The 21,123-nt window shown below is 34.3% G+C and overlaps 1 protein-coding gene across 8 annotated transcripts in view; it reads right to left on the bottom strand.

The window, feature by feature from the left end:
• Rad17 (Rad17 checkpoint clamp loader component) overlaps nt 1–21,123 on the bottom strand; it is a 404,427-nt gene that overhangs the window by 286,262 nt on the left and 97,042 nt on the right. For all 8 annotated transcript variants that reach the window (XM_090401715.1, XM_090401712.1, XM_090401709.1 and 5 more), the window contains 2 exons: nt 15,626–15,756; nt 5,359–5,411 (listed from right to left, as the gene is read on the bottom strand). In XM_090401715.1, the coding sequence (XP_090257841.1) occupies nt 5,359–5,411; nt 15,626–15,756 (184 nt within the window). The remainder of the gene's footprint in view (nt 1–5,358; nt 5,412–15,625; nt 15,757–21,123) is intronic.

Here is a 21,123-nt window from a genome sequence, read left to right as displayed (position 1 = left end):
ATGTCATCGAGTGGGACAAAAGCTGTTCCCCTTACTTAGAGGAAGATTACCATTCAAGAATGTTCAAAGAAGCAGCCACAGTCGCCCGTTCTACTGTGAACCTTAACAGAAATCAAGGCCTAATACTCCCAGAGATATGGAAAACCCTAATCAGAACCTTAAAAACGGAAGAAATGAACTTTAATACAAACTACAGAAAGTTCCTCAGCAACAGCTAGCTGATCTTGTACACGCGATACGTGTTTCACTCACGTTCGATACTATTTTATTTGTAATTATTCTAGTCAGTTTTGCAGTTACGCATAATTGTGAGAGTGTTTAAACCTATATGTAAGTGCCCTGAAGAAGCCAACAGATAAGTGTGGCGAAACTAGTTGGTTCAGTTAATTAATAAAATTGATCAACACTTGATCGGTTAACCAAATATTATTATTTACTAATTTATGATCAAGAAAACAACCTTCATGATTGACAAATATGTTTTGAAAAACGTAGCATATCCATTTTTCACTTGTTTTGTTGTAGTTCATTTCTTTAATACATGAACAGTTTATAGCTTACTTGCATTTCATTAATTCTTTATATTTCTATCGAACACAGTTAAAGCATTTTAAAGGCCTAATTAAGTCTTCTGACAAATGTTTCCAAGTGCCATGGATGAATTAGAATTTTTTCCATTCGTTTTTAACTTCAATATACAGAATACACTTGTTGCATGAATTAACCACATATATTGAAGTTTACTGGTATATTAGTTCAGGCTTTTCAGTTCAGTGATACATCATGGCATTCCTAATTATCATCATGTGTGTGTGTGTGAATCTCTTTTCCAATGGCTGTGGCAAATATCAGATCTCGGTTTTGTGACCACATTTTTATTAAAAAAAGACTGTTTTTTAAAACTAAACAAGTACTAAAAAACAAACACGACAAGTTTCGTTAGTCGTCAGACTAACATCTTCAGGGGTAAAGAGAATTAACAGTTTAAAGCACAAACTCTAAGAAATATCGAAAAAACAAGTTAATTTGTTGGTATTATGAACATCAAAAAAGTTCATTAAAAAAACCGAATAACAGATCTATACAACCGTTAATGCATGTTAGCTGGAAATAATGCTATTTGATGTCGCGTTCTGTGGTTCACTTTCACTCTGTCCGAGGTTTGAACTGGGTAAATTTTTAATAAACGCTGACCAAACTTAATTTAAAATCAAACCTTGATTTTAATTGATTTTAAATTAAGGTTTTAAATTGATTTTAAATTTAATTGATTTTAAATTAAGGAATTTTAATCATATTTGCTCCTCTTTGAATTTTCTTTTTGATTTGATTTTAAATTTAGGAATTTTAATCATATTTGCTCCTCTTTGAATTTTCTTGTGAAACAGTTTTTATCAATGTAGGGCATGTTTGTTCTGTTCCAGAGTACATCATGACCAGTAGAAGCTGTGTGAAATGTCAAGCCAGACTTATGTTCTCTCTTTTTTTTGTACATCCTTTTGATGTTCACTCATGCGGATTTCTTCTGATCTCCCCGTCTGGCCTACGTTGCAGATGCCACAGGAACAGTGAATATTATAAAGTCTTGGTTTTTCAATTGGGTGATGTAGAGGTTTCAGAGGATGAAGAGATTTTGATATTTTTCCAAGTGGTAGAAAAGTCACTTTTATGTTATAGTGGTAGAGAAGTTTGGCTAATTTATCTGTTACATTCTTGATATAAGGAAGGATGACTGCGTTCTTGAAGTCTTGTTTATTTAAGTTTCTTGTAGGTGCTGTATTGAGAATTTTCTTAATTGTCTTAGTTTTGAAACCATTCAGTTGTAGGATCTGTGTTAAGTATTGCATTTCTTCTTTCCGCTTTTTTTCTGTACTGGGGCTGCTGTATCCCTTAAGGTTTTTATGAGGCCTATTTTTGGCTTGGGGTGGTGGTGGTGTGAGATAGCATGAAAGAATTTTCCTGTGTTTGTTGACTTTCTATAAATGGAGAATGATAATTTGTTTTTTTCTTTCATTTATTTCTATAAGGATGTCCAGGAAAGGAAGTTTTTTATTTTCTTCTGGTTCCAGAGTAAATTTTATGTTAGGATGTAAGTTATTAAGATAGTCTTTAAATGCAGTCAGTTCTAGTGCTGTTCCTGGCCAAATGATGAAGTTATCGTCCATATAGCAGAGCCAAATTTTTGGTTTGATGTGCCAGTTTGGTAGAGCATTATTTTCAAAATTTTCCATACAGAGGTTTGCTAGAGTTGGTGAGAGGGGTGAACCCACTGCTAGTCCTTCTTTTTGTTCCCAGAGTTTGTCTTGGTAAAGGAAGAACGTGTTTTTAATGCAATGTTCGTAGAGCTGTAAAATGTCCGGTGGGAAGAGATTTTCTAGGATGTTTACTGTTTCATTTCTTGGAATCTTTGTGAAAAAAAGGCTGATGACATCTAAACTCGCTAATATGTCTGAAAGATCGATGTTTATATCTTTTACTTTCTCTATGAAGTCTGTGCTGTTCTTAATGAATGATGGTGTTTTTCTTATATGTGGTAAAATCAAGTTTGTAAGGTGCTTTGCCAGATTTGAGGTAGGAGAATCCCTTCCGTCTACTTTCGGTCTTAGTGGTATATCTCGTTTATGAATTTTGGGAACTCCATATATTCTAGGAACTAGTGGGTGTTTTGATTGTAAATTTCTTTTTAGTTCCTCAGACCAATTTGGTATATTCTTGATAAGTTCATTGGTTTTGCTGTGAGTTCGCCAAGTGGGGTCTCTGTCTAATGCTGTGTAGGTGTTGAAATCTTCAAGAAGGCTTTTCATTTTTTCGTTATAATCTTCTGAGTTTAAAATCACTGTTGCATTGCCTTTGTCTGCTTTTATTATGACTATGTTTTTGTTTATTAAGGGCTGTGAATTCTGTTTTTTGTAGGTTTTTTGGTGGTAATTTGCAATTTAATAGTAATGGTGTGCTTTGAATGCGGATCAGATCTCCTGGTACATTTCTTATTCGTTTTTCAATTTGGGCTATGATATTAATTTTCGGGACTTGTTGTGGTGTTACAGCGAAATTAAAGCCTTTCATGAGAAGATTCGTTTCATCTCTCGTTAGAACTCTTGAGGAGAGGTTAATTACTACTTTGGGGTGATCTAGATGTTTCCTTTACTTTTCTTTTTCTTTTAGAAGGGAATTGAATTTTTTAATTAGGCTGTGTTTTTTCTTTTTGGATACCATTGTAGCTTTATTGTATGTGAAAATGTCTATGTTATTCCATAGTTCAGACGGCAGTGATGTGGTAAGTATCCTGAATTGTTTCAGGATACTTACCTACAAGTTCGTTATGTATATTACATGCATCCTGGTTAATCTTGGACAATTCTGCTCTAGTAGTTGCAATTCTTTCTCTCAATATAGCTAATTCCATTCTTTTGTATATTCTGTTGGCCTTATTGGATTTGAATGCACATTTGATTTTCATGAACTTGGGAACAATTTCATTGTCTCTGAAATGTATTAAAAATATCAAACGGTTGATAAAGTTCTGCTTTTTAATGTGTAATTTCTCAAATTGTGAAACTTTAGACCAATTAAACTAACCGTGAGTTTCTATAATCACGTGGAGGTTTCTGTGGTTAAGAAGTTCAATCGAATTATTCCGGTTTTGTGACCACATTTTTATTAAAAAAGACTGTTTCTTAAAACTAAACAAGTACTAAAAAACAAACACGACAAGTTTCATTAATTGTCAGACTAACATCTTCAGATGTAAAGAGAACTAACAGTTTAAAGCACAAACTATAAGAAATTAAGAAAAAACAAGTTCATTTGTTAGTATTATGAACAATCCATTCCAATCACACACACCACTGTATGAAAGAAAAATCTAGATCTCAACCCTTTCTTGACAGCATTCATTCTTAACTTCCAAGGATGCCATCTTGTTCTTTCCTCATCCTCCATTAAATGAAAAATTTCATCAACTGAAATCCTGTATGACCCTTTTAGAAATTTGTAAGTCTCAATCATATCACCCATTTCTCCTGCTTGCTAGTGTCTGCAGTCTACAAATTCTCATAATCTGTCTTCATAATTAGTATTCAACAATCCTGATATCATTTTATCACACTCTCCTTTGCACTCTCTCCACTGTATCAGAATCACTATGGAAACCAAGAGACCACTCCTGCACAATAGTTCAAGTGAGATCTTATCAAGGCCTTGTAAAGAGGCAAAATGACATCCTTATCTGTACATGTCAAAGTGTGTTTCAGCATTGCAATTATCCTCTGAGCTGTATTTGCAATCTTTGCTATATGGCCTTCACTAAAACTCCAAGATCTATAGCCTAATTAGTGCTTCTTCTAGCACTAATCCCACCAATATTATATGACACTGGATATCTAATCTTACCAAATTACATGAAATATAAATTATGTTTATATAGCTGTATAACAGTTTTTAGGTAACAATGTGAAAACAAGTGATTAGGAGGTTCTAATAATTTTTAGATAATTAAAATAGTTTAATACTAGCTCAGAAGAATTGGTGTTTGCACTCTACAGCGCTTGACTGCACGACGAAAGGCGTTTGAATCTAGTCGCCGACTAGAGGAACTTTTTCTAAGCCTTTTCTCGACCGGTTCCAGAGTTAGTCGATTTTTGGCATGGGCTAGCGGGTTTTTCCTCCTGGAAACTCGGGTTTTTCGTCCCGTAAACTCAAGAAAATCGGCCGTCGAACCCACACTATTTTCAGACATTAAATATATTGTGTTAGGATTAGGAACCACCAGATGGCGGCACTTACTAGCCGCCTTCTTCACTGTGTGCCGATTAATTAGTGATAGCCTTCGGCCAGCTATCTCTGATTGGCTACCAGTGGAGATTGAACAGTCCACTCAGTCTCCAAAAGTTAGATAGGGCTTAAAAAAACAGCCTCGCCTACTCCCTATATATGGGAACAAAAAGGCATTAGCTGATTTTTTTTTTTTAATACTATTAAGAGCATATACAAATATTGTTGTAGTCCAAGCAAGCAGTTAAATTTAAATGCACACAATGTGGTAAACTCAACTGTACATTCCAATGGTGATGCATGCTAGAAATTAAAGAATATTATCTATATAAAAACTTTAAGTATTTAAAATTTCAAAAAAGCAGTTTTCCATAACATTTTTAATTATTTGCTAAATGAAAGCTATCCTTTTTTAATATGGATGAATATAGAAACGATTAAAAATATGAAAGATGCTATCAAGTCACAATGATCTTTACGTCATCAACTAAATTGAGTTATTAAACCAAAAGCATAATTTACTCCATATATTCTCAAGCTCAGAATAAATTCAGATATAAATCCAAATTGTTTCAGGATACTTACCTAACTATTTCATGAAAGATGTCCACATTCTGAAGAAATACATTTGGAAAATCCTGTGAAAAATACATTAAATAAACTACCACTGCCTTTCACATATGATATGAAAATGTTCACTGTACTCATATCACCAGCCTGTGAATGCAAATTCATCCCAGTTTTGTGAAATGGGTATAGGTTATATTAAAATGAAATAATTAATAAGCAAATTTGTTAAAAGAAACCCTTAACAGTTAACAACATGACTTTTCAGTACTTCAACTTATTATTCTAAGCTATTAAATGAACACGACGTGACAGTTTTTTTCACAGTGTGCTTATATAATAGTGAAATAAATAGTCTTTACTAATTTATTTATTCTGTATACAAAATGATATTATTTTACAGTTGGCTCTCAATACTGCAAACTCCATTATAGTAAACTAGCTCACTATAACATACTACTGAAAAGTCCCATGGGTACTATGCTATAATGAATGATCTGTATAATGGCAAAGTCTCTGTCCATCATCATCTTCCTCATCTGCCTAAGGCAGTCTGAGACTACCATGAACAATAACTTTCCAGTCCAATCTATTGGCAATCAAGTTATTTAAACTTCTGTAAGAATTCAGACCACTTATATTCTTGATGTTTTCTATCCATTTCCTTCTGGAGGACCCAGAAGGAAATGGATAGAAAACATCAAGAATATAAGTGGTCTGTAATTGGTGTTCTCTGATTCTTGTTATTATTGAAATATTGTAGCGTAATTCTTCTCTGATCTCCTGATGGGTTTTCATTTCAGTCCATGATGTTGTATTTATTTTTCTCAAATATCTGTTTTCAAAGCCTTATCAATCTTTGTTCTTCCTTCTGGTTGATAATTCAAGTCTCTACACCATAAAGAGATGTGGGGAACACTACTGAACTATATATACTTTAATTTTAAGTTCTTTGGAAAGACGTGTATTTTTTTGTAAGTTTGTAATAGTAGACCACACTATATATTTGTAAGTTTGGTAATAGTAGACCACACTAGATTTATTAACTATCAGTTATAATAAACAATTCATGTGGTCCCCATGAGTTTGTTACAATGAGAGTCAATTGTACCATAATTTCGAATATGAGAAAAACAGCAAGTGAATACTGAAATTCAAATTTTCTATTCCTTTATGACATTTGCTTGAAAAATGACTAGCAGTAGGACTGGATTAACTTCAGACCAAAATAAATGACAAGTATAATGACTAATGGAGGAGGATAAAAAGTGCACATTTATGCTTAGGTATGAGTTAAAAGCTTCAATATTAATGATGCCTTTTCTGGTTGGAAAGACCCAGGTTTAAATCTCATCTAGGATGCAAAGAACTTTTATACAGACTTTTCATCAAGTGAAGATGAGTTAACCAATCTCATATGGAGATTTCTTTCCTGGAAACATGGGTTTTGCATCTTTCATCAACAGGTGAATCAGTTCATACATTCCAGAAGACAAAAACATATCTTGCCACTAATTTCAATGTAATAAACAATTCTATTTAACTTCTGTTTTGAATTTTTTTAAAAATATGTTTAAAATGAGGACTGTCTAAAATTCTGCTAAGTCAAATAAGCACTGATATTCAAACCTTCTAAAAACAATTAAAGGTTATTACATCCAAAGTATGTGATCTTCAATCATATGGCTTTTATACAATTGCTCTAAAAGCAAAAAAAAAAGGATCAGATGAAACAATAAAATTGTGAAGCTGTGAAACATCAAGCTGCAATCACTACAAGTTCCACGACCTCTCCTCATACCTGTAGTAGTAGTAGCCAAAGTTACAGATATAATGCTTCCTATCAATGATGATAGGTATAAATTAAAGATGCCAAGAAATTATATTCTTGGTTTAATCCTTTACCCAAGTATAAAGGATTAAACCAAGATCCTTTAATCTTGGTTTAATCCTGGTTAAATGGATTAATCCAAGGATTAAACAGGATTAAATATATATAGAGGATAATGACTTCGCCTCAATTGCCTTAGTATCCCATAAAAGAATGTGTGCTTATGGGATACTAAGGCAATTGAGATGAAATCATTATCCTCTATATACAAGTAACCCAGTCATGAATATACTTTACAAGCAAAGTTTGCTTACACTTAGATAATGATTAAACTAAGAATATAATTTCTTGGCATCTTTAATTTATAGTATAACCAAGTGAAAAAACTTGCAACATCTATCTTTAATCCAGAGTAATTTAATATTAAGGTGATACACCTTTTCCCTACTTGTATATGGGGAAATTATGATTTCTGCATTATTTCAACCTTGGTATCCCTTCTGGGTCTGGCTCCTACTAATGATGATTGCTTCCTGGGGGAAGCAGAGAGGCTCTGCTTGGTGTTGGGCCCTTGCCAGTCTCAGTGGAACCACCACTTAGCCTCCTGTCCTGGAGTGATGAATTTAGTGCTGATCTTCTGGGGTTGCTCAGTGAGATTCGGAGTGATCTTGTAAGTCACTCAGTTTTTGGAGAGATATTCTTGCACACTTTAACATAACTCAATAAAGGTCAAAACCGGTCTGGGTAGTGGCCCTTCCCATAATGCACAGCATTATGCACACTCGAAAAAGATGTAAGCTTTGCATCATGGGATACTAATGCAATTGCCGTGGTCATTAGCCTCTATATACAAGTAGCCAAATCATGAAGATATTCAAAGGTCATTAGCATGAATTCTTACAATAGTTTCATCTTCAACAAGTCCTTTTAGAAATTCTTCTGTACTGCTTATCTCAAATCATAAGAGCATAAGTGAGAAATGGTATAGGATTTATCAATTTTGCATTATTTTTTAAGCGACCTTGACTGATAAGTAGAGAATTTTCTGAAGTGGTCAGAGAACATTGATAATAGTTTATCCTTGAGCCAGTCCTTCAGTTTCAGTCACGAAAACCATGATCTATGCCTTCTGACTTCAATATAGTGTCACTAGAATGATTTGTGACAGCCACCCTTTTGTATTCTATTATCAGAGACTTGTACTTGTTATCCAGTTAGATGAAAACGATCATTTATCTTGTAATCACAAGTCTACTTACGACAGCCGTTTTTTTTTTTTTTTTTTTTAGTTTTCCTTGGATAATCTTGAAATGAAGTGCTTGGTGCTTCTCAATTGTATGCTGACTTTAGTCAGCATACAATTGAGAAGGACCATTTGAGAAGGAGGACCATTTGAGAAGGACCATTTGAGAAGGAGGACCATTTGAGAAGAACAATTGAGAAGGACCAATCCACATTCCCCTAATTGAATCTCACTTTTTTTTTTTTTACTAAATGAACCAAAGGTTTAACGAGATGTGCACAATCCAGAATAAACTATCAATAGAAGTTTATCATTCTAATACCTTCATGTTTGTCTCAGTGGTTTAGAAGATTCTGAATCCAAAACAGCTTTAACATTTGATTCAGAGGAAGTTATTCCATTCTTATCAATTTTATGTCCAAATTATTAAATTTCCTTTAAGAATTTGTTGGAACATTTTAATAAGAGATTTGCTTCTACTAGTTCACTTTCAACAGCAAAAAGAATATTAAAATATTCCTTAATTAGCATAGAATGAGATCATCATCTTGGAATATTAGAGAACTCTTTTCCCTAAATTGTTGCCTAATACTTTTCCTCCATCCTCAAGATGGTTTGAGTTCCTTATAGAACAACCTTCCACCACCCTTCTCTGTCCAAAGTAAGCTCTTTCTTATGTCAAAATCTCTGAAAATCCCAATGTAGTTCTAAAGGCTATATGCCATGTAAATTTTGGTCTTCCCTTGGGTCTTGTACTCTCCACAGTGCCTTCAAACAGAAGGTGAGGAAGTATGTCCAGTTCCATTTGCACAATGTGACCAAACCAATGGAGTTTATGCTTTTTAATTGTGTTAAGAATTGTTGAATTAGGGATATTCAAATCTTGCAGCATTTGTGCATTAGTCTTATGTTCTGTCCAATGACTTCTATTTTTCCTGAAGTATTTCATTTCAAAAGCCAACAGTTTCCTCTCCGCTTCATTTTTTAAGGTCCAAGTTTCGGTCCCATATAGAGCTGCTAGTAGATTATGCTTTCGTATAATTTTATTTTTAGACTTGTAGAAATTTTGTTGTTTTTCCAAATTTTATTAAGTTTATTCATCGTTGACCATGCTATGGAAAGTCCGTGTTTTATTGTTGCTGTATCATTTAAATTTGAAGTCAAGTATGCTCCTAGGTAATTAAAATCATTTACTTGTTCTATGAATTCCTGATTAAATGTTATGTGTATATCTTCTGAGAGTCTCCCAATATTCTTATTATCTTTATTTTAATTTAATTTATAGTCATATTAAAAATTCTGCATGTTTCTTGTAATTCTGCAAGCTGGTGCTGGAGATCTGATTTCTTATCTGTTATAATTACTACATTGTGTGCATATATGTGTGTGATTGGACTACTTGACTTTTACTCCTTTGCAGGAAACGAAATTTCATTAATATGTTCTTGGATGACAATGTTTTGTTTGATTTCAAGTTTTTCAGTTATAATATTTTTATACTGAACTATTGCACTTGTATTCTGATAGCAGTCTGAAATGAATTTTGTGTTTCAAAGTCTATGCTTTTGTTTGTTAATATGTAAATAAGTTTTTCTCTGTTAAAATCAAATGCTTGTTTATAATCCACAAAACAGAAATAGAGGTCTCTCCCTTCAGCCAAATTATGAATAATAAAAATATGGTAAACTGTTGACCTGTTCTTTCTACAGCCAGCTTCTACTTCTATTAGCTGTTTGTAAATGTTATTTAGACCAGTGTTTCTCAACCTGTTGTTGCGACCGTATATCTCTGATATTGATATATCGAGGCAATTTATTTAACTTTATCATTACTTATTTCAGTCACTATATCAAGTTATATCGCATGTACCTCTTTGTTAAGTAGGTTGTGCCATTGTTATGTGATCTTCATTAATATTAATCTTAACCTTCAGTCTCGCTTCTCTTATGCCTTTTCTTACGTAACTTAACTTTAAGGGCCACAAGAAATTACCCGTTCCCTGAATTCTGAGTTATCCTGGTCACTCAGGCAAATTTATTTTTTTTCTGCGCCAGCCTGGGCCTTAAGGTTAGAGATAAACTCAGCCTTTAGGATAATCATAGAATATCAGGTGCCACTAACAATGTAAATTAAATTCTTAGAAACTTGGGCTCTCTGGCTTATTTTATTTTATTTGCAGTCGTGCCCTACTACTTTTAATTGGGGTATTCCCGCACATACACACGATCTCAGGTTCGATGTTTTATGAAGGGTCAGTCATCATGATCAGAAACACATGTAAGTAAGGAATCAAAACATTTATTAAACTCAATAAATAATGCCATACAAGTTAAAATGGTTATCAAATCTAATGTTAAACTTCTACCATTCATTCACTCTCTCACTCTTAAAAACAATTATGCATTGACTTCAAATATTAGAAAATTCATTAACTCAACATATAATACATTCATAATTACAGCTCATTTGGACATTAAGGCATTTTAGCACATTTTATAATCTCTCTCGGATTAAATACGGAAGAATCTCTATCTAACTGAAAGTCCTTAAAGTTCACTTCAAAAACATAGTCATTTACATAGATCTTAATTCTTCACTCTTTCTATCATTACAAATTTTGGTTGCATTCTCTTAACACTGTTAGTCAATTCTCAAAAGGGGCTAGAATAAGTGAGAGTACTTATCTATTCTTTATCGGTTTTCATCCGTCCGTCCTTCTTTGTTTCGATTCTGGTTGTTATCGCCACGTGGGTTACACGTGCTCGCCTGGGCTGGGCGCTATCTTTCTGCTAAGGTTTCACGTCGATGATCTTCTCATCGCGGCCTGCGGTTAATCTTGCCGAAATCTACTGCGGTGTCATGCCGAATCCTATTGTAAGTCAGCCCTCAAAAATGAGAGCTGAACTGCGAAGAACTCTTGGAGCACACAGAGAGAAATCCAGGAACATCCATGGCAGGTCAGCTCCAATCAACCAAAGGTGAACAGATACCTCAACAAACTGTGACAAATTTTCTGTAACAAGTAAGCCTATAACTTCCAAGGCCTGTAGTCTATATCCCTTTATCTACAGTTCATCATGGAGCACATTTTCTGTGGTGTTCTATCCACAAAAATTGGACAAGTCACCAATGTGCTAATGTACACTTTACAGATGACAGTTGTAGTCTTTCCTCCAATTCTAGACAACACTTGATCTGGCATATAAATGGTACTGCTTACCATCGTAGGAATGTTCTCAAAAGGGATAGATATGGTAATGCTGGGGTCATGGTATGGGGATGCATTATGCTTAATGGATGAACCAAGCTACAAGTACAGGAAAAAAGGACTATGACTGGCAAATCATATTGCAATGAAGTTCTTCAATGTCATGTTTGATTGTTCCATGGTGCTGTAGGTGAAGAATTTATTTATGTACACGAGCAGTGGAGATACGTCTGAAGACCGAGGATATTAATCGAATCGACTGGTCAGAATGCTCTGCAGATTTCAACCCCCCATAGAATACATTTGGGATGCAATAGGGAGATGCATTACTGCTCAAAATTCCCCTCTAGAAAACATACAAAGCCTTATCCTTGCTCTGAAGGAGGAATAGGCCAGTTTGAACTTTTATAGGTTTATAAGTACTGCTAAGCTGAGGCAGCCTCATTCTAAGGAATTCCACCTTACAAGAACATCATACATAAGTTATTGTTTAAATAACCTTTTATTACTATGGAAGTCACTGAAGAGCACATTAGGCACATCATGCTTTATGAGTTCAAAAAAGGCAACAAATGACTAACACTGTAAAAATGTGCAAGAAGTGTATGGCAAAAATGTTTTGAATGTGAGAAAGTGCCAGCGATGGTTCCAAAAATTTTAACAAGGGGGGGACTTTAGTTCGAAAGACTTCCCTCACTTTGGGCTCCCCTATCTCTCTCAATAATGATATGCTAAAAGCTGGTATTGTTAAAAATGCCAATAGAACTGTTGAAGATTTAACGCAAAAACTGTTGAAGATTTAGCAAAAGATCTTAATTCATTGTCATCGACTATTGCTATATACAAGAACTTGGAATAGTGTCTAATGAACTGATGAACAACAACTGAAGAGAGAGCATCAATATCTGTACTGCTCTTCATTTTCGAAAAGTTCAATCTCCGTTTATGAGTTGTGTAGTCACTGGTGATGAAAAAATGGATACTTTACAAGAATGTTAAGCGCAAAGGCAGTGGGTTCATTTAGGGGAACAGGCTAAACCTCAGCCAAAACAAGACATTCAACCTCAGAAGGTTTTGTTAGGCGTTTGGTGGGATATGGTTGGTATTATACACTTTGCACTCTTGCTACAAAACCAAACAATCATAGCTGAAGTATATTGTGAACAATTCAATTGATTGAATGAAAAACTGAAAGAAAAGAGGTGTTCTCTGGTCAATTGAAAGGATGTTGTTTTTCACCACATGCCCTCATAGTGCAAGAATCACCTCTACCAAGATTGATAAACTCGGTTGGGAAAGCTTCCACATCCTCTGTATTCTCCTGACTTTGCACCTTCAGATTACCACTTATTTCAAAGTTTGCAACATTTCATTAACAATATGATGCATTAGAGGCACTGAAATTGAGCTTATGCAACTTCTTTGCCTCCAAACCTGAATTTTACAGAAATGGCATTATGAAGCTTTCAAAATGTTGGAGGTGCACCACTGATTCAAATAAAGAATATATACTTGATTAAATTAGCAAGTGATTTATCTTTTATACCCTTTCAAAACTTAATGCTAAAAACATTACTTATGGGATAACCTGATATAATTTATTAGTATGCTGGAAAAAAATTTATATCCACATTTGGCTGTAGTCATGAAAATTTTTTCATATACAGGTAAAAATAGTTTGTCCTTAGCTTTTGTACACCAGTGTAGCACTTAACAGATCTCTGTTATACTCCCATGATTTCTCAACTGTTTGTCTTAATGTGAAAATCTAATCCCAGTCAGATAGATACAGGTTGCTAACCAGAAATGGAAGAACAGCTTCTTTTTCTCCAAGTTTCCTTCCAACAATTTTTCTTAGCTTTTTCTGAAGTAAGCTTGCAAGAATATTACATGGAAATTATGCAGTTTTATTTCCCTTTTTATAGATGGTTCCTATGACAGCTTTACTCCAATCAACTGGAATTTTAGACTTTCTAACCAGGTCTTCTGAAATATGCAAGCCAGCCACTGTAAACTTTTTATACCACATCTGAAAATTTCTGGGCAAATATCATCTACTCCAGCAGCAGTTCTGCATTTCAGGTTTTTGATGGCTCTTCTTACCTCATGTACTGTTATGAATTCTTGATTGCATTCCTCATGAATATTTTCTACTACTGTTCTATCATTTCGTTCATTTAGACATCCAATATATGTTTATCTTCAGTTTTCATGTTACCTTTATCATCTCTGATTCCTTTTACAATACTCTTTTCCCCATTTCTAAACTTTTTCAGGAGTTTCCAGAACATTTGTGTCACCTTTCTGATACATATCAGGAAGGTGACATTGCCGGCCTGGTTGGCTGAGTGGTTAGCATATCTGCTCTCCAGCCAAAAGGCTGTGGGTTCAAATCCCGTCATGGGCATGGATGTTTGTGATTGTCTGTGGAAGTACTAGTGGTGGTAGTCGGCGGTAGATGGCGTTGGTGTTAGATGATGAAGGTTGGTGGAGTAGTGAGACGAAGAGTTGTAGAGTAGGAGGTGTGATGTAATAATAATAATAATAATAATAGTATCTTCTATATTTCTTGCTAAAGTCTTTCCCCTAACGTTTCTTTAGGTTCTTCCTACACACTACTTCACTTTCTGACATTTTTATCTGCGTTCTCTCAGAGCACATACTGATTCTTAATTGCTACAAAACTTGGAAACTGCTGCTAACTTCTTGGGTCTATCATGGGGTTTTGTTTTTCTATCCCTGCCAGCCTCATGCCTGTCTGACTGAATCAATCAATGTTTTCTTTAGAGTTGGCCAATGAATCTCCAAGGTTGGGCTCTTGTTTTCAAACTTTTTAATTTTTTTCTCAAATAACATCTGTGTATTTGAGTCTTCAGTTCATCTTTGAAAATTGGTTGAATTTGATTCATTTTAAAACTTTCTTGCACGATTTTCTTTTCAATATGATATTCAATTTTATTCACTCAAAACAAAATGGTGATCACTTCCAATTTGAAACCCCCCTGTAAACTCTTGTGTTCTGACCAGTGTGAAGATATTGTTATCAACAATAATAGTCATCAATACTTTCTTTTGTGTCTTTTCTCCATGTGAATTGGTGCACATCTTTATGTTGAAACATGGTGTTAGTAATGACTAGTCCATGTCCTGAACAGAAATCTAGCAGACAATTACTAACTTTTCTCTAAGTATTTCCAAAACATTTATATATGTCTAGTATTAATTTCCCACTCTGCTGTTTAAACTGTAAGGATGAACTTTTTTTTTCCAGCTACCTTTCATAATGACTCCAAATATTCCTTCAGTTCTTTCTTAGTAGACTCGACCATGAGACCACAGGTACAATCAAGTCTTATTGTCCAATTCTCCATTTGGATGTTTGTCCACAACACTCTACTTGATATTGCCTGCCATTCAAGAAGTTTAAGTTCATATTTAATTGTTGATTACATGGTGATTACTACAGCTACTTCTTCCTGTCCCTAATCATGAATGCTTGAATATAACATCTTACATTTGTTTTTTAGAAGACTCTCACCTATTTTGTCCTCTTTTTTTTTCTTTTTTTTTTTTGTTTCAGTAACACTGATTATGCTAACCTGGTGCCCTTCTAATTATTCTGCCAGCTCCATTCTTGTTTTCCATTGATGCTTCTTACATTAATGGTACCAGTCCTGAATTTTAACGATAGTGGCTTGGAGTTAGTTATGTTGGAACACAAATCAGTAATGACTAGTACACATCCTGAATAGAAATCGATCAAAAATTTACCATTATTATTAGATTTATGATTTTCTCCAAATTTTTTTCAAAATACTGCTATTGGGATTCATCCAGCCATTACCAGATTATTCAGTGTTTAAAGCATTGATTATAGATGATCTTGAAGCCTGGAATATTTAAACGCTACAACTTGGGTTTTCAAATTTTGCTGGAGTTGTATCTCTATAAGGAAATACAACTCCAGCATAGGTTTATCTCTAAGATAATTTTAAAAACTTACCTCAACCAAAACTAATCTGCGACATCCAACACTAGAAAAGAGTGAGCAGTATTTATTGGCACGAAACAGAAAATTTTTGAAAACTTCTGCCTGGTTTTCAAAATCCATATATTTCCTTGGATCAATTACGTCTAATAAATATAAAACACTTCATCAGTATAACTTATACAAACAGAAACATATCACATAAATAAATAAATTATCAGAAAACTTATTAAGAATTGTAATTCAATACATTAAGCAAAAAATATCGAAATTTCATTACTGTGTAAATAACACTGGCCTATCAATTAAAACTTCTTTTATAAAAAAATTACAAAACAACTCCATCGTGTATAGATTTTTTTTTTAACATATATAATCTGCTCATGTTTTCAGGTACAACCATTTTCATAGATTCTGTCTTCTTATTATTCAGCACCTCCATGGAGTCAAAAAAAGACTCATATTGGAGGCCCATTTAAAACAACATAAAGCCAATCATATCATTCCTTAAACTTATTTATTGTTTGTGCTCTCACCACACTATCAAGCAATGCATTCCATGGTCTAACCACCCTCCATGCAAAGAAGCTACTTCTCGCCACTTCCATTCATAGCTTCCAGGGACTGTCCTAGGAAGCTACAAATAATCTTGATGTGCCATAAGAAAGAACTCCCCAGTGTCAATCCTGTCAAACTACCCCTCAACAGTTTAAATGACTCAATCATATCACCTCTTCTTCTTCAACTGACTAAACTCTGCAGTCCATGTGTCCTCATGTAAAATCTCTCATGATATGTGACTTCGTAACTTATTTCATTTTTATGTTTTTTGTTTAGGAGAATGTAATTAGAGAAATGTTAATTTTTGACTGAAATAATCTTTCTTGTAATAATCTTGTAATCTGTTAAAATAATGTGGCTCATGATCATCATGTAGCGATGTTAACTCATGTTAAATCAGCAAGTCTAATTATAAAAATAGTGAAGAATTCCAGGAATTGTTATAGAAGGAAATTTCCAAAGACGCACGAAGAATGATGCTAGCATGTCCGAAGGGCAGTACATGATGACCATTTTCGAGAGATGTGTGCATGCGCACAAGGGAAGTCCAAGTGTATATAAGGCAGATCGTCGAGAAGGAATAGTCTTAGGATTCTCAAATCTTTTTTACCTGGGTCCGCTGTCACATAAGGATGTTGTTGGGAATTGAAAGAGAAGGAAGTATGTCTTAGGGTCCTCAAACCTTCTTTTACCTGGGTCTGCCGTCATACAAGATTTGTTGTTGGGAATTGAAAGAGAAGCGAAGGTTGTCTTAGGGTTTTCTAAGCCGTCTCTTACCTGGGTCTGCTGTCACGTAAAGTCACTGTCGGGAATCTAAAGAAAAGTGTAGCTGGTTCTGAGTCTTCTACCTGGGTCCATAGCCACGTGAGAAGTATTGTGTAGATAGTCTCGAAAGGAAGGAGCTGTAACTCCACCAAATTAGGGGTCCTATACAGCAAGGCATAGTCAATGACTCGGACAAGGAAGAAATTTAGTGGGAAATCAGAAACAAGTCAGCAAGCGGAAAGAAATACAAGAAGGAGCACTTAACTGTGAACAAAAGGTTAATGTGAAAGACAGTGTGCTGAACAAGAGTTGTAAGTAGTTATAATACCGAACAAGAATATATGTGAAGTGTTTATAAGATAATGTATATTAATGTTGAACTTAAACAAGGTATGCCTTATATTCAGTTAATGTTATGCTAGATTGTGAATTAGCTTAGAATTAAGGTTAGATTAGAAGGGATTGAGAATTGTAATGACATTGTATATATATGTGAATGTGAATCATTCTGTAAATATTTCCTTTTGACTTAATTAAATGGTTTGTGAATGCTGTGGAATGATTCTGTCAATGCACTATCCTAAAAAATTCGAACCTGCATAAAATAGAAGTTTATGGGATTTATAATTAAGCCACAACTATATTGCTCAAAACAATTAGGGGATATTCTTGTCATTATTCTTGTTAAAATTATTTCACGCTAAAATGTATAATATTTATTACAAATATTAAATTTGTAATAAATATCAATTATTTAAACAATATCTCATCAATTATACCCTATCCATAAGTAAGAAATATTTATTCATGTATAAAGTACCCAATAGTTATAATTATCTGACAGAAACTAAAATATCCCCTAATTGTTTTGAGCAGTGTAGTTTAAAGTAAGGATATACACACACACACACACACACACACATAAAAGTGAGGAATATAAATGATATCTGCTTTGTCTTTGATTTAAGATCTTATAATCTCACACTCAATATATAATCTAACTGGCGCAGTCTTAAAACAAATAAATTTGTTTTAAGACTGCTCTATAGTATCTTAAAACAAATAAATTTGTTTTAAGATACTATAGAGCACAAGAACATGGGACATAGTCGAAAGAAATAAATGGCAGCAGTTGATAGTTAAGGCAGTCATCCATTCACGAATATTAAGTATAAAAATTAAAGACAAAGCAGGATAATATAAAATATAGAACGTAATTTTATTCCACTCAGTCTATCCTTACAGTCCTGATATAATTTTTGTTATCTGCCTTTGCATCCTCTGCAAGGTTAATTTATTCCCTTCAAATGCCAGCAATCCAATCTGAGCATAATAATCCATATGTGGTCTGATCAGGGTTTTATACAATGGAACACCTCTTCTATCTCTGCTGGTCAGTGTCCTATCCTTCTTGGTAATACAGCAATCCTTTAGGTATCCTTCACCACTTTGGTGATTATAAAACACATATAAAAAGAAAGGTGGAGAACAGTTGAATGAGGAATATAGGGCTGAGGATATGAAACTGACTGGTAATGTAAGGACAGAAAAATTAGAATATGAGAGGAGACTAATGCTGCAATCCAAAGAGTTGTTCCGCTATGTGGCGAGTAGGAAAAATGATAATGGACGGATTACCTTGCTGGATGGAGATGGGAATCAGGTGACCGAAGAGATGGCATAGTTGAACTATTTAGTGATCACTTTATTAGAGTGTTTGATCCTGGGACAGCAGGCTATATTCCTTGGAGGATAATGAGTGATGAGGTGTTAGAAGTGAAGGAAGATGATGTATTCTGAATACTGAGTATGTTAAATGTTAATAAGGCAGAGGGCCTAGATGGAATTTCACCACGTGTTTTATTGAAATGTGCCATGAAACTAACTGTGCCATTAGCTTGGCTGTTAATAAAAATGTTGCAATGGGACATGGAGAGTTGAAGGAGGATAAGATAGGACCATTGCATAAGAGTGGGAGTAGAAGAGGTATCAAACTATAAGCCTGTTCGTAGTTTTTATTTATTTATTTATTTATTTTTTGTAGTTGTTAAGGTTTTGGAGAAATTGGTAAGAGCTCGTATACAGAATTGAGTAGATGGAGGCAATATTATTTATGCAGGTCAACATAAATAATATTTATGTTGACCTGCTTGTTATAGTAATCTATAACAAGCAGGTCAACATACTCTCTTGTTATAGTAATCTAGTAACATTTTACAAGAGAGGAACAAGAGCAATAGATGAAGATAAGGTATGCACTGTCATTTTTTTGGATTTTTCAAGCATTTGATAGGGTACCACATGACAGCTTGATTTTTAAGTTGCAACATATGGATTTGGATATCACGTTAGTGGATTGGATTGGTGATTGGCTCTCTGGCAGATATCAGACAGATGGATATGGGGGAGGAGTATCAGGGAGTAGAAAGATTACAAGTGGTTCTACAGGGTTCGTTCAGTACATAAACAGAATGGGAGCGGAAAGAAAAAAAGCAAGAAAAAAAAAAAACAGAGGAAGACCAAGATATAGGTGGATTGATACAGTAAAAATTGCCTCAGAAGACAGAAATATAAGATCTGATAATGTTGGAGTCTTGACAGATAACAGATTGATTTGTTTTTATTCTATTTTATTCTTCCCTTTAAAAAGTTTTCAAGGGAAGAATAAAACTGTACTGTGTATTATTACCACTATAAAACAGGAGAATAATCACCCAAATCTTCCTCCACATCTTATCACACATATCACATCTTAATTACCTTCCACATTTCATTCCCTATTGACAAGACTACATCTAGACTGGTGTGTGAAGAGATTTTCATCTCTTCTGAACCTGTGTTCAAATTAAAGGGAATTCAGAGTTTGAAGAATAAATGGTAGAGACAAGATATGATAGTTTTATATATATATATATATATATATATATATACAGTCATCCCTCGACTTATGTCGGGGTTCCGTACCATCCGGCAGGACTTAAGTCGATACATTAAATCAACAGAGTTATAGGGGTTAGGGACTTAACTGTGATAAGTATACTGTCATTTTAATTTTTAAACCTTATAAAACTGTACTGTATATTATTACCACTATAAAACAGGAGAATAATCACCCAAATCTTCCTCCACAATCACATCTTAATTACCTTCCCTATGTGAAGGACCAGGCTGTGGCTCTTCTGGTGTAACCTTTGTTTTTTTGATGAAAATGTCCAAAGTACTTTGCTTATTCCTCTTCTTCTTTTCATTATAAATTTGTTTATAGCAAGCAAATGCATCATATACTTTCCTTTCTACAAATAAGTAGTGTTTAACATTGGGGTCCATGTCTTCAACATTTTGAGAACATCGCTAACTTGCAGAGAACATTTCCACAAGATCCTTCACTGTGAATTGTTTAACTACCTCTTGTTGTTTCTCTTTTGCCTCTTCCTTTTCTCGTTCTTCCTCTTCTGCAACATGTTGTTCCTCCAGTTCGACCAATTCTTCTTCGTTGGTCAACTTTTCAGGGGCACTTTCTTTAAATTGAATTATGCCATCATTCACTTTGAGATTCAGATTGTTTGCTAAGCCCACTATTTCTTCACTCAATTTACAAAGGTCTTCATTTTTTTAAAACTTCCAAAATCATGCACAAATCTTTTTAACGTCTTTTTCCATACGCCACTAACACATTGAGAGGTCGCTTCATCCCAAGCCACAGCAATATTTTTAGTAGCAAGATAAATATTGAATGCTTTGCAGAATTGCACAAGAGTCTGATTATTTCCTTCAGTGGCAGAAATGGCTTGTGAAAAAGTTCCCTATAGATAATAAGCTTCAAACACTGCAAGAACTCCATGATCCATCAGTTTGATCAATGAAGTAATATTTGGAGGGAGAAACATGATCTTGGGGTGAGGATCACCGATGTAAGGTGGATGACTGGAGCATTATTAAGAGTTAATAAACTTTTAAATTCTGCATTGGCAGAATTTCACACAACAGCTTTCCATTTCACTCACATAATTGATTAAGGCATCCTCAAACAATTTTTGAGTCATCCACAACTTCATATTGTTCCAATAATGAATGGAAGAGTATGCTTCCTAATGTTTTTGAAGGCTCGTGAATTCTCACTGTGCCATATCACAAATTGTTTCAGTTTATATTCAGTCACATTAGCCCCCTAACAGAATCATAATATG

This window comes from Typopeltis vanoorti, chromosome 12 (genome assembly GCF_054136105.1).
Source record: "Typopeltis vanoorti isolate ZY-2024b chromosome 12, IOZ_Tvanoo_1.0, whole genome shotgun sequence".
Classification (NCBI taxonomy): Eukaryota; Metazoa; Arthropoda; class Arachnida; order Uropygi; family Thelyphonidae; genus Typopeltis; species Typopeltis vanoorti.
Note: the sequence above shows the minus strand (reverse complement) of the source record. Positions and strands in the feature narration are given on the sequence as shown.